At 39.4% G+C, this 13,842-nt stretch overlaps 1 protein-coding gene across 2 annotated transcripts in view; it reads left to right on the top strand.

The window, feature by feature from the left end:
* padi2 (peptidyl arginine deiminase, type II) overlaps positions 1-13,842 on the top strand; it is a 32,557-nt gene that overhangs the window by 9,786 nt on the left and 8,929 nt on the right. For both annotated transcript variants that reach the window (XM_038291219.1, XM_038291220.1), the window contains exons 3-11: positions 195-264; positions 1,953-2,014; positions 5,022-5,142; positions 5,575-5,736; positions 10,874-11,061; positions 11,534-11,637; positions 11,914-12,025; positions 12,175-12,282; positions 13,322-13,473. In XM_038291219.1, the coding sequence (XP_038147147.1) occupies positions 195-264; positions 1,953-2,014; positions 5,022-5,142; positions 5,575-5,736; positions 10,874-11,061; positions 11,534-11,637; positions 11,914-12,025; positions 12,175-12,282; positions 13,322-13,473 (1,079 nt within the window). The remainder of the gene's footprint in view (positions 1-194; positions 265-1,952; positions 2,015-5,021; positions 5,143-5,574; positions 5,737-10,873; positions 11,062-11,533; positions 11,638-11,913; positions 12,026-12,174; positions 12,283-13,321; positions 13,474-13,842) is intronic.

The following is a 13,842-nucleotide window of genomic DNA, read 5'->3' as shown; positions in this document are numbered from 1 at the left end:
TTCAGAATCATTGCCTTTAATTTTGTAGGAGCAAATATTTTATACTGATGAGACAGATCAACTCCTGCTATCATTGCAGCTATAGATGGATATTATTCTTTATATAACTTCAACGTTCTCAACTGATATTGTAACATTTGATGTTAAACTGGTAGCCTTTTTCATACATAATCAGCATTTTCCTTTTTTCTAAGCTGACTATCCGGTTCTATGGAGAGAAAAAAGCTTTTATAGGAGATGCACAGCTTGAACTGGTACCTCTTGGTAAGTTTTGTTTTGCATAACAACATCTCTTAATGTACAATGAATTTCTTTGTTAGCTAAACTTTAACAGGTCATCACAGATTTTTTTTTCATTAGGTTACAGTCTAAGTATTATTGCTGTAACAGGGACTGGTAAAACTATAACTGTACTGTGTTTGAGTCTTTGCGTTAAATGGTAAGTCCATACAAAAGTACTGAAGGACAGTGATGGGCAGTAGCGCCGCTACATGTAGCGAAGCTATTAGTTTAACTACATTTTCCAGTAGCTTGACCGTAGCGTCGCTGCTTTATTTATCAAGTAACTTTCCTGTAGCGACGTTATTGTTTTGATCAAGTAGCGACGTAGCGTCCACAAACGCTACAAAATCCAGGGCAAAACTTAGAAATGAAACCAGGTTTTCTATTTTGAAACAACAATCAGCCACAAGCTACTGTAAATAGCAGTTTCAGCTGACGCTCTTATAAGTGGCGTAGTAGCAGAGGCACACTCAGTAGAGTTAAACAAGCGCACCCTTTCCGAGCCTGTCGTTCTATTGGCTGGAAAGGTTGCTAGGCAACGATCCAACTGCAGTCTGAGAAAGCAAAACAAATCCGCAAGCAGAGCCTACGGGTTTGCGAGCGTAACAGAGCTCGGTTTGTGTGCGAAGAGAAGGAGGCAAGCGAGAGGAGAAAATATCTGTGCAAGAAGGATTAAATCTGAGAGAAGAAACAAAGAGAGAAGAGAAAATATTTGAGAGAGAGCGCATGTTTTGAGTGTGAGCATTATAAGTTTAGAGAGCAAGAAGATGAAATTCTTTTCTCAAATTGAAATGATGTGCTCTTGCATTATGGCAGGATAATTCTCCCATATCTATGTGCCACTAAGATACTCTAATTAGAGAGCAGTAGTGAAACTTCCATATTGTGTTTTCATGGCCTAGTTTACCTGACAGGATGTTTACATAAATCTGTTTTTAGGCTTTGCACAGACAAGATGTTTTTATTTATGGAGGAACAGCTCTACCGTATATAAAATAAATACATAAATAAATAAATGCTCAATAAATAAATAAATAAGCATTCAATTAATTGCCTCCAAAAATACAATGAATAAATATGTAGGTAGAAATTAAATTATATGGTGAGACATATATATATGTATCTCTTAAATAGCTTCTTTATTTTTTCACCTTCTTTTGTAAACAGTTTTGTTTGTTACTTGAATCAACTGTTTAATTGAGGTCTTTTGTAGGGTTTTGTTTTCCCTAGAGATGTCCATTGAATGCAAACTCATAGCCATGTCTCGGTGTGTAGAACACTACACAGTACCTTTAATTTGGTTCTAATAACAGCAGATTGTTTACTAGTTTGTCTACTAGTAATTACTTTAGTTTTTATTTTAATATGCTGATCATAAAGCAATGTTTACACTGTGATATGTCATTGGCTGATCTTTAATAAATATTTTAACTAGTGTGTCAGACTTATTTTGAATTGATATTAGGTTGGTACAACGTTAAGTAGCTTCTGATGTAGTTAAGCTACTTTTAACACATTAGTGTAACTTAGCTTGCTATAATTCTTTAGGTGGTAGCTTTTGTGTAGTGAAGCTTAATTTATTGTTGAGTAGCTGATAGCTTAGCTCACTACACTGGACAAGTAGCTTGCCCAACACTGCTGAAGGAAAACAAAACATTTCTGTCTTTCAGAGCTCTCACTAGATGTGGATGCTGACAGAGATGGTGTTGTGGAGAGAAACAACCCAAATAAGGTAAAACCTTAAACACAATTGATTAAACTCATTGACCATCCCTCAGTTCATAAGAACGCGAGTACAGATCCGTGTCCTCACCAAGTATGTTCTTGAGAAGAACAAAGGAAAGTATGGACTGGTGAGAATGGGAGCACGCAGCATAAATATGGGTCAATTGGAACAGAAGCGTACTCACTCGTGACTTCACCACATGCTCAGCTAATCTGGAGCTGCATTTCCCCTCTTGTTATTAATAGTTTCTATATAATAATAAATTCTGACTTTTTTCATTTATCGAGTGAATAATAATTAACACATTCAGATAAACACAAATCAAATGAACATTTTGCTAAATAGAACTAAAAATCGCCATCATAGCCAGTGGTCCGTCACACAGGGCTTTGCAGAGAGAGGGCTACTGCAGACGGGCTAGGATTAGACATGGCTGCCGTTACCCTCAGAGGTCCACTAGTTGCAACGGTCCTCTCAACTTCGTAAATTTTTTTTTTTTAATTACCCATTAAAAAGGTAAATGGACCATATGCTTAAAATTGTAATGTTCTCCCCTCAAATGATCTTAAAACGTACTTTTATTAAGCAACAGCAACAGAAAAGAGAACTTTTAACTTAATACTCAGAGCTCTGTGAGTATTCCTGCTATCTAAAAGTTTTTTTTTTTGTCTAAATGACCTTTACAAACAAAATTACATTCTCCATATCTAGAATAAACATTCTGGATATGTATGAATTTATTTCAGATCTTCATATTCCTTATATTATTGGTCAGCATTTGTATCATTTTATCTTTGAAAACATGTTTTTCAGATAACATAAATGCATTTTCAGTCAAGCTGATAAATGTCAGAAGAGCGAGTTAAAATGTCTAAACATTTCTAGATATATAAAACGTAATTCTTACTAGTATAAATTAGTTTTTTTTTTTTTTTACTCTTAATGGCAATCTACAGCTGAGTCCTTGATTGTTGGAATCAGCCTTTTTGGTGGAATAGAGACAAGAGTTATGATATCAAGGTGGGCTAATGTTAGCACTCTTCTGCAAATTATGTAAATCAAGGAGGAGAACCAAAATCTGTGTAGGCTTTGCTGGTTTGAACAAAGAGCCCACAGGGAAAAAAAAAACTAGGCCACTTTCACACACTGGATTTTCTGGCAGGTTTGAACAAGCGTTGGTATTTAAAAGATAATTAATATTTCTGAGCAATTACTTCTTAAATACATGTTTCTTTGAACAAGCTTAAACATGTGACTGCAGAGATGGAACCAAAAGAACCAAAATACACTGATATTTATAGGTAGTTAGACATTAATTTATAATAAAAGGGACTAATAACAGCCAATTCCGATGCCAACAGCAATATATCATGCCTCCCTAGTATGCACACAATTTCAGTTTCATTCATACTACCGATACTGACCTATGAACTACAGGGATCAATGTCCACCTTACTTCATACATTATAAACATATTTCTATTGTTCTTTTAATTTCTAATTTTCTTAAGATATTGTCATTTGAAATCTATAAATCCTGAAATTGTCTGTATGATTAATATGGTGAAATGCTCTATAAACGTTTAAAAAAGGAAGGAAAAAAAAACTGATTGAATTTTAAACTTTGCCACTGGTGAGTTGATCTGTTTTCAGAAGACACTGAGATCAACCCATGTGTTTCTTGAGGACCCCTAGGTGCCCATCGGTTCTTTCTCAGTGAGAACTGTACTTGGAGCTACAAAATGAGGTTTAATTGTAGCAATAAGCGGTAGAATGTGGAGCCAAAATAGGACATGTTTGGACAGCACAAGTTCAACCTCCCATGAAATGCACGGGCGCATCTTTCTGTAGGACTGGTCTGGACATGTTCCCACCAACTTTGGCCTGGTATGGACTGTCCCCACCAATCATATCACTACATTGACTATGGCAATATGTGGGTCAAATTTCTAAATTTGATTTTACTGTTTTTGAAGGCGGAGGAGTTTTTTGTTTGGTGTCAAGTGTTACTAACCAAAATGCTTGAAAGAGGTTTTCCAATATCGTGTTTGTGACAGAGCTGTTGGTGCTAACAATAAGTCTAAACGGTACCATTTCCTCCATATGGCCTACCCTGGATACAGTTTATAGAACATCTGTTCCAGCTACGTTGTTTTATCTACAGTGGTGATGTTTGCCATCTGAAACTGTGTTTTAAATTAAGTCACTGTCACCCCCGGCTCACACCGACTCCGGTCTTACCGTTGCGGTGCGGTGGGTGCGGCGCCGCAGTGATTCCAAGTCATTAAAAAGACGTAAACCTCTCTCACCGGCTGCTGAGCTGTCCGGCTGCGGTTACCGAGACACTCCAGTGCTGCAGAAAATTCCGCAGGAAAGCTATCCTTGCGGCGTGCCGGAGCCCTCCGCAACAAGCTCTTGCAAATATCCTTATTTGGGCCGTGTTATCGCGTGAAGTTACGTGAACTCAAGTGAACTTCTGTTCTCGCGAGTTAAATCTCCGGACCTGTTGCCGGAGCCGCACCACACCGTAGTCAAAAGGGCGGTGTGAGAGGGGGTGTGCGGGAGTTGCGGTCTCCGTCGGCTCGGTAACCGCACCGGAGCCAGTGTGAGCAAGGGGTTATGGCTGGGGTTGTCAGAATGCAAAACAAGTGTAACTTTAAAACGAGTTCCCACAGAAATAACGGTGTCTGCATAATAGGCTGACCTGTTAATGGACCCACCCTCATCCAAGTTTGTCAAATTCCTCCCTTTTAGGGGTCATGGCTCCTTTCTGCATGGAAAAGCTAAAATTTGTTTTGAGTTCTTCGGTTTGCGTCTTTTAAAAGGCACATAGTTCGAGCTTTTCACAGAAAAAGCAAGTTTTAATTTTCCAGTTTTCTTATTTACAAATGTTCTTGTATAATGCAGATTCTTACTGTTTAGAAAAGGAAAAAATATAATGTGAATTTGAAGAATGTGCTGGGTAGAGATTTAAAAAGACTTTTATTCCATTTTTTATGTTGAAAATCTCTTAGGCTTCCTGGAAATGGGGTCCTGATGGGCATGGAGCTGTCGTTTTGGTAAACTGTGACAGAGAAAGTTATTACCACGAAAAACCAGACTGTCAAACCAAAGGCCACAAACCAAATCAGACAGGTAAAGAGTATTAAGAAAGCATTATTAGTGCAACATATATAGAAATTACAACCTAAGAAAAAAATTAATTATCCACACTCTCTATTGTTGCGTTCTAAATTGTGAGGATATAGTAGCAATGGCAATATTGAAGGTTTGCATACAGTTTGTGACAGAGAAAGTAAGACCAAGCTCAGCTTACCTAAATACTCCTGATTAACTGTTACTTAATTTTGGGTCCCATATATGACTGTGGCATTATAATCTGAGCCATGCAATGCTAAATGATTGTTTCTGAAAGATGACTACATGTTACTTAATTAGCCCAAAAAAAAGGATGCTTCGGATTTAAAATCTTAGTCTTAGACCCATGAGTGTAAACCTCATTCAAAATTTGAGGAAGAGGTATATTTTAAACAGTGTGTGCCAATGTGATTTCTTATCTTTATCTAGCTCTTAAGGACTGTGCAACCATGGTTCTGCGCACCAGCGGCCCGCCCAACCTCTCCGGAGGTTACAAACTTACCTTGCATATCTCTCAGGGAGATTCAGAGTGTATTCGAGTCTACCGAGATGAGACCGAGGACGAGGCACGGATTACTAAGGCCAAAATGCGTGAGTAAAATTAGGGTTGGTTTAAAAAAAAATAAAAAAATCCAACATATATAAGTTGGAAGCAATTCAACAGTCGTCTAAAGGTGCCTTCACACTGAACATGAATTTTGCAGCTCGAGCAATGAAATTCCTTGTAATTATTGTGTAGAAGGTGGAAATGGACCGAAGTGAAGTGGATTAAGGTGAAGGTGGCAAATTTATCAGGATTTTTGGCACACTTCTGGCAAATTTGGCAAAATTTGATTGCCACCACATGTGTTGAGTTGAAAATATGTTTACTATTTTTGTTTTGTTTACATTCACATCCTGAAATCCAATCAGGGACTAGATGTGGCTTTGGGCTACAGAAAAGATGCAGCAGTGACTAGCTTTTTTTAAATCAAAATGGCAGCTGCAGGAAATAATGCTAAGTATGAAGTGGTGAATGCTCCCAAGTTGGCCTCGATGCTAGCTCCCACCAGATGTACTCTCTCTACGCTCTGTGCCACTGAACCCCGACCCCCCTGACATTTGGAAGCCTCTGCCCCGCCTTCAGTGGTGCTCTCTGCCGGAAATATTTATCCGATCTACCACTGTCCTCCTATCCTTCGCAGTTGGCCTCTACGGTTAGTTGTGGCCCTTCTCACCTAGCGCTGTTTCCCTGATATGCTTGTCGCCACCCGATCCGTCCCGGAAGCACGATCCGTACAATCAGCCCATGCTCAACCAGATATACATCTTGGCCCCCCCTCAATTTTATTTTGTAAAAAACATGTTTTTTCCCGCTCCCAAAACAGTAAGCGTACTAAATTATAATGTGGTAAAGGTTAATTATGTATTTCCTGGGAAAATAAATTCTTTAAAATCCTTTCTGTCTTATCACTTGTCTGTGCCTGATCTGTACAGGAAATGGGATCCTACGCTACTTCCAGGAGCTAACTTTTTCGACTTTGGATTTAATCATTAATCGAGTATTTTTTTTCCCTTTCGTGTTAACCGAAAGGTATATAGAGCATAATCTAGAGAAAGAAACAACTGAAATGCAGATGAACATGGTTTAATCATATTTAGCCGGACTTCTCGGACAATGTCCGATGATGACATCACACAAGCGGTTTAACAGGGAAAATGCAAAAAGCATCAAAATTGTCTCAGACCTTTTTTTAAAGGTGTGTATTATTGTTCTTTAGTGAGTTAGGGAATGGAAATAATAAAATTTAGTACCATGATTTCATGAAATATGGAAACCTGGATATATTTCTGGTTGCGGATGCCCAAATGTGCAGATGGTATGGATTGATCTTCCGGGACGGATCGGGTAGCGACAGTGCTTCTCCAATCTAGCTTCTGCTCTCTCTTCCGGATATTTCTCTCTACCGGAAAACCCCTGCCTCCTCTCCCCTTCGTCCCGGTTCTTATGCCCTCTCCCTCTGTGTCTTTACACTGATTTATTGCTGTTCCTTTTCCTCATCTCCCCTCTGTCTTCTGGGTGATTTGACCCTGTGACAGCAGGGCCTAGAATTGGGTCACGGAGAGACGGAACTACCACTGAAAGTGACCATCATTCAGATATAGCCTCTCTAGGAGCTGGTGGTAAATGATATAGCTATTCCCAGTCCTGCTTCCAGCTCTGGAAATCCTGTGAACCCAGAGACCCCCAGAGCTTTGTTTAGCTTTCAAAAAAAAAAAAAAAACTGCACACTCTTTGTAAATCCATGTCCGCCAACCAGTAGACTTCATGACGTAGGAGCCTTTCACCTGCTGTGTGATCTGCTTTCACTGACTATTCAAATTTCAAGGTGAGCAAAGGCAGGTGAAACTGGTGAAATGTTTGCAGGTGTTGTATTCGGTGTGAACGCACCTTTATGGCCGCTTAATGTTTTTCAGTTTATTTAAAGCTACAGTGTGTACTAATTACAGGGATTTACTGGCAGAAATGTATAGCTATCTACAGCTATCAGTACCTACAACAATTGATAAAAAACAACCCTATAAATAGACTTAGACAGATTTATTTTGTCATTTTGTATACACAAGTGTAAACAAAAAGAAATTTAATTTAAAACAGCTCTAGACAATTTCACTGCAGCCTTGAAAACAGTAATAAATATATTAAAAAATAGTAATATAAACATATTACTGTATATTTACAGTTGTAGCAATAACATTTGTCTTTTACAAATAAAATGACCCATTTTCCACAACATTTAGCAGTCTAATGGCAGTGGGGAAGAAACTGGTATGGAATCTGCTGGACCTCCATCGGATGCTTCGAAGCCTCTTCGAAGAGGGCAGTAGGGAGAACAGCCCATGGTGGGGGTGCGAGGGGTCATTCATAACGTTACAGGCTCGGGACAAGCAACGCTGGGATGAAATGTCTTTACTGGAGGGAAGAGAAGCCCCGATGATCTTCTCTGCTGTTCTCGCCACTCTTATCACCTTCTTCCAGTCTGAGGCACTGCAGCCTCCACACCACACAGTGAGACAGCTGGTCAGAACGCTCTCAATGGTGCTTCTATAGAAGGGGGTGAATGATGGGTGGGGGCAGGTAGGCTCTCCTAATCCTCCGCAAGAAGTACATGCACTTTTTTTTGCCCTTTTGATCAATGAGGTGGTGTTTACAGTCCAGGTGAAGGTGTCTGTGAAGTGCACCCCTAGGAATTTGGTGCTGTTGACCACCTCTACAGCTGAACTGTTGATGACCAGTGGAGCGTGGTTAGGACGGTTCTTCCTGAAGTCCAAGATGATCTCCTTCATCTTCTCCACGTTCAGGATCAGGCTGTTATCTTTGCACCAGTCCACCAGCTGCTCCACCTCCTCTCTGTAGTTCTGGTCGTTGAACCTGGTGAGGCCCACCACCATGGATTCGTCTGCAAACTTCACTATGTGATTGGTGATGAACCTGGGGACGCAGTCATGTGTCATGAGGGTGAACACCAGGGGGCTTAGGATGCAGCCCTGAGGAGAGCCTGTGCTTAGGATGATGACATCAGAGGTGTGCTGTCCAACCCGGACTGACTGAGGTCTGTTTGTGAGGAAGTCTAGCAGACAATTTCAAAGGGTTTTATTTTAGCCCAGCTGTTCCAGTTTGCCCACCAGATGCTGTGGAATGATGGTGTTGAAAGCTGAACTAAAGTCCAGTACCAGCATCCGCACATGGGTGTTCTTCTCCTCCAGGTGTGCCAGGCTCAGGTGGAGAGCCGCAGAGATGGCGTCCTCCGTGGAGCGGTTCCATCGGTAGCTGAACTGGAACGGGTCGAATGTTGGCGGCAGACTGGAGACGATGTGTTCTTTAACCAGCCTTTCGAAGCACTTCATCATGTTTGGAGTCAGTGCGACAGGCCGGTAATCATTAAGTGAGTTGACCTGGGGCGTCTTTGCGCCAGAATAATGGAGGCAAACTTGAAGCATGCTGGCAATATGGATTGGTCCAACGAGGTGTTAAAGATGTCTGTGAGGACACCAGCCAGCTGATCTGCTCATTCCTTATACACCCACCCAGGTATGTTATCAGGCCCTGGGGCCTTCCTTGGATTAGCTCTCCTCAGAGTTTCCTTCACTTCAGATACGTCCAGGTTTAGTGTCTCCTCCCCCTGGTGTGGAACAGCTTTCACTGCTGGAGTGCTGTGTAGCAGACATGGGCAATGTGGAGTCAACAAGTCATCTCCATGTCATGTATTTGTTCTACCCAGCCACTGAAGCAGGTGAGTCCAATCTTCACCGTGAATTAACCTGTGGAGATTGGACTCGCCTGGTTAATTGGCTGGGTAGATTAAATACATGACATGGAGATGACTTGTTGACTCCACATTGCCCATGTCTGCTGTGTAGTGTCTCAAACCTTCTAAAGAAGTTGTTCAGTTCATTTAGGAAGTCAGTGTTTGCTGCATCTACCGGGGGGAGGGTGTGTTGTAGTCTGTGATCATCCGAAAGCCTTTCCACATCATCATGGTGTTGCGGTCCTGGATCCTGGATTTTCTGGCTGCGGTTCTGCTTCGCTGATCTGATGGCATGGTTTAAGTTGGCACGCACTGTTCTCAGTGCCTCTGCATCACCAGACTTGAAAGCTGAGTTCTGTGCTTTTGGTGATTTCTGAACTCTCCATTTATCCAGGGTGTTTGGTTGGCCCGGGTGGTGGTGATCTTTTTGATGCTGACGTCCTCAATGCATTTGTTAATGTAGGCTGACACAGTCATAGCATACTCATCAATATTAAATAAGTTGTCATATGTCGCTGCAGCCTTGAAGATGTTCCAGTCAGAGCATTCAAAACAGTCTTGGAATGTCTCCATGGCGCCCTCAGACCACACTTGGACCTCTTTAACTGTGGGTTTAGCCCTGACAAGCTGGGGCTTATATGCAGGGATAAGCATGACCGAGAGATGATCTGATGACCCTAGGTAGGGGCGGCGGGCTGCTCTGAAATCAATTTGATGTTAGAGTAAACCAGGTCTAAAATGTTTTCACCCCGAGTTGCAAAGTCCCCATGTTGGTAGAAATGAGGGAGAACAGTCAAGCCTGGTTAAATCCCCAGCAATGATGAAAACACCCTCTGTGTATGCAGATTGGAGCTCAGAGATAGCCTGGTATAGAGTCTTCATGGCCTCTTTAGTGTTAGCACTGAAAAAAAATGTAAAGTATTTTTGAATTTAATGTTATATATTATGCATAAGTATATTATTTAAAGAAAAGATCCAATCTTTATATTTGTGTTGCCTTTGAAATTGCTTTTTATAATAACACAGGAGGAGGCCTCCCGTTAATGAAAGAAGACATCTTTGCGCCACAGAATCGCAGAACTGACAAAATAGTGACTGTAGAAATCGCCATTATACTCAAAATACGACTGAGGCAAGTTAGGCCTGTATAAAATCTATCCTGCACGACTAATGAAATATTATTCATAAAATTATCTGTTTAAACAAACCTCATCATAGTTTAACAATTTAGAATATGGGGACGTTACTGATGCCATTTTGTGCTTTAACTGTGTCCGTATTATTGGTGTGGGGGCGGGGTCATGGCTGCCCATTAGAGGTCACTAAAAATTACATACTGTAGCTTTAAATCACTTGTTAGACAAAGGTTTTGTATGTGTTTGTGTCTGTGTTTAAAATAAAGAAACTAATGGTTCTTATTTATCTTTATGCATCCACAGCAATATTTATTAGACAATGTGTAAATGAATTTCCACTGGTCCTGAGCAGCGAGGTGCTGTCTCAGGAAGTGCCTTACCCTGGACCCGATCAAGAACTTATATTTTATGTGGAGGGCCTGAGGTTTCCTGACAAGGATTTTGATGGACTCGTAACCATTAACCTCAGCTTAGTGAGGACGTCCCGTAAGGTAAGACCTTCAAAACGGCACATCTAATTTTACACTAAGCTATTTATTATAACCACTTTCCAAAGGTACTGTTTGTCCTGGAGATTTTTTTTTATATACTTTCATATAATGGCTACAAACAACAATGTTTTGTATAGATTTTATATGATGCATTCATACATCCAACAATTTTACAAAGTGGAATGAAAATGATGTACAGTCATTTTTATTTTTATTTTTTTTTGGCAAATGCCTGAATATGACTTTACTGATGGTCTCTAACAAACCACTTAATGAAGCGGCTGCAGTTATACTTAGATCACATTTGATACCAGACTTTATTTTGAGCTGTCAAAATAAAGACCTTATACTTATTTATTTAGCATTTTTGTGACAAATGTTTAAACATGTATCATTTTTCTTGCTTTTGTTATCTCATAGTCAATTACAGAAGATAGCAGCATACTCATCCCTTTTTTTTTCTTTTTTTAAGGGCGTTCCTGAGACACCTGTTTTCACAGACAAAGTGGTGTTTAGAGTTTCGCCATGGATCATGACACCCAATACCCTCCAGCCTCAGGAGGTGTTTATCTGCAGGTTAGAGAGAACTACTGAATGATAAAGATGTTTGTCAGTAGCTTGGCTAAAGTCGTCCTTCCTCTTTGTTTAGAAGCAATTCAGGCAGAGTAAGCTTGATTGTTTTCTTATCTCATTCCGGCTTTTTCAGAAAACTAAAACTTGAAATTGATAAAACTCAGTTTCATTCATAAAAAAAGAAAAAATCATATCCAATAATCAACGGCTACAACATTTTGACATGCTGTAAAAAATATATTTGTTAACAAAAAAATACATGTCTGCTTGTGATTTCAGTACATCTGATAACTACCAGTTCCTCAAAGGAATGCAGGACCTTGTTGACAGGAGCGGGCACAAGCTGAAGATCCTCCAAGAATACAAGAACAGAGGAGACCGCTGGATTCAAGTCAGGAAATCTAATGAACCTTTATTCTAAAGATTGTTCTTTGACATAATTTATTCATTGTCTTTATAATATTCTCATAAAGAGGATATGAACCAATCACCTGAGAACAACTGGAATATGAGATGAAAAATATAATGTGTGTTTTTCAGGATGAGCTAGAATTTGGCTACGTTGATTCGCCCTATCACAGGTTTCCTGTTGTTCTGGATTCACCAAGAGATGGAGACCTTGATTATTTCCCCTATGGTGATCTCCTGGTAAGAGTCTCCGTTTTCCTTTGAGATCAAATGTTTTTAGATCCAAAATATTTTTTGGAAATGTTTGATGTCCACTAATAGGTCTTTACAGCATCAGAAGTTTTTTTTTTTATGTTTACTGCTGTGAATGTCATAGTTTATCAGTAGTTTATCAGTTTAACATATGCAAGTGGTTTGCCTGTAAATGGGTTCTAGGAAATAAGTGATCACTACTGGCTGGTAAGAAAACTGGTTTTTGTATTTGCATTGATTTCAATTTATATTTACAGTGTAAAATTTGCGACTCAATGGCCAAAAGTAGAAAGGACTTTAAAGTGTGTGATTACCATGCACTTTGGGATGGACATCCACCAAAAGGAGTTTGAGCAAGCAGGCTTGCTGTAAAATGTTTAGAGAGATTACCCAGTTACATTTTGAGAGTTTCAAAGGCTGCAGCAAGTCTGTTTACATCAAATGCTGCCCCTTCTGGAGCTTGAATACATCTTAGAAGTTTCACTGACACAAAAAGTGAGACATAACTGGTCAATTTTTGTAATGTAGTTCACAAATCATTACAGATGCACTGATCTGATACCTGGTTCAGATATTGGCTGTGATATTGTCAAATTAGCTGGATTGGTTTTAGTAATTTGATTTCTGAGATCCAATCCAGTGCATATTTTTTTTCTTTTTGATGATTTTTTCTTCTTTTTGTATTTGTTAATTAATAATGTAAAGTACATTTATATCTATATTAATTTGTTACCTTTTTATAACAATGTTTATGTCAAGGCTAAAGCCTTCACTCACAAGGGAAAAAAATGATTGGTGTCTCTCTACACATAAATACTAGCACAGCTTGTTCAGCTGTTCGATTATTCTACTTTGTTTTAAATATCTAAAAACCCAATCACACTATTTTTAATAACAGGAAAATATTTTGCACCTAAATGCCCCAGTGAAGGACAGTAAATTATATTTCTATTTTTACATTTTGTGCATTTTTTAACCCCTTGCCACTGTAGAACAGATCTTTATATATGTATTTTTCTATCTTCAGGGGCGTGACTTTGGTTATGTGAAAAGAGAAGCTCAAAGAGATGCTGTTAGCAGTCTGGACTCCTTCGGTAACCTGGAGGTCAGCCCTCCTGTCACAGTGAATGGGAAAAAATACCCTCTGGGCAGAATCCTCATTGGAGTTGCCTTCCCAACGTAAGTAACAGGATCCCAGAAGAGTTTATAAAAAAGAACAAAGTTTGGCTTAATTCTTATTTTATATTGATCCCAGGGGCCAGACTTCTTTCCATATGAATTTAACCAGATCTTTATTGCCTTTTTAAACTGTTCACTATCTGCTTTGTGTTTTATTGTCATACTAATATATAATATTTAAGTAAATATTTCTTCAGCATTGCTTTTCTATGCGTCTGATAATGTAGCATGTATAATAATAATAATATTTTTTTAACATAAATGTTAGAGTACAGCATTATTAGTAACATCTTCTGCATCCACATAAGCTGTAAAAAAAAAAAAAAAAAATCAGTGTATGGCTGTGTCCGAGCATCCACTTTTTTATAT

The sequence above is a fragment of the Cyprinodon tularosa genome, unplaced genomic scaffold, assembly GCF_016077235.1.
Source record: "Cyprinodon tularosa strain WSP-4 unplaced genomic scaffold, ASM1607723v1 ctg297, whole genome shotgun sequence".
Classification (NCBI taxonomy): Eukaryota; Metazoa; Chordata; class Actinopteri; order Cyprinodontiformes; family Cyprinodontidae; genus Cyprinodon; species Cyprinodon tularosa.
This window is presented reverse-complemented; position numbering and strand designations above follow the sequence as displayed.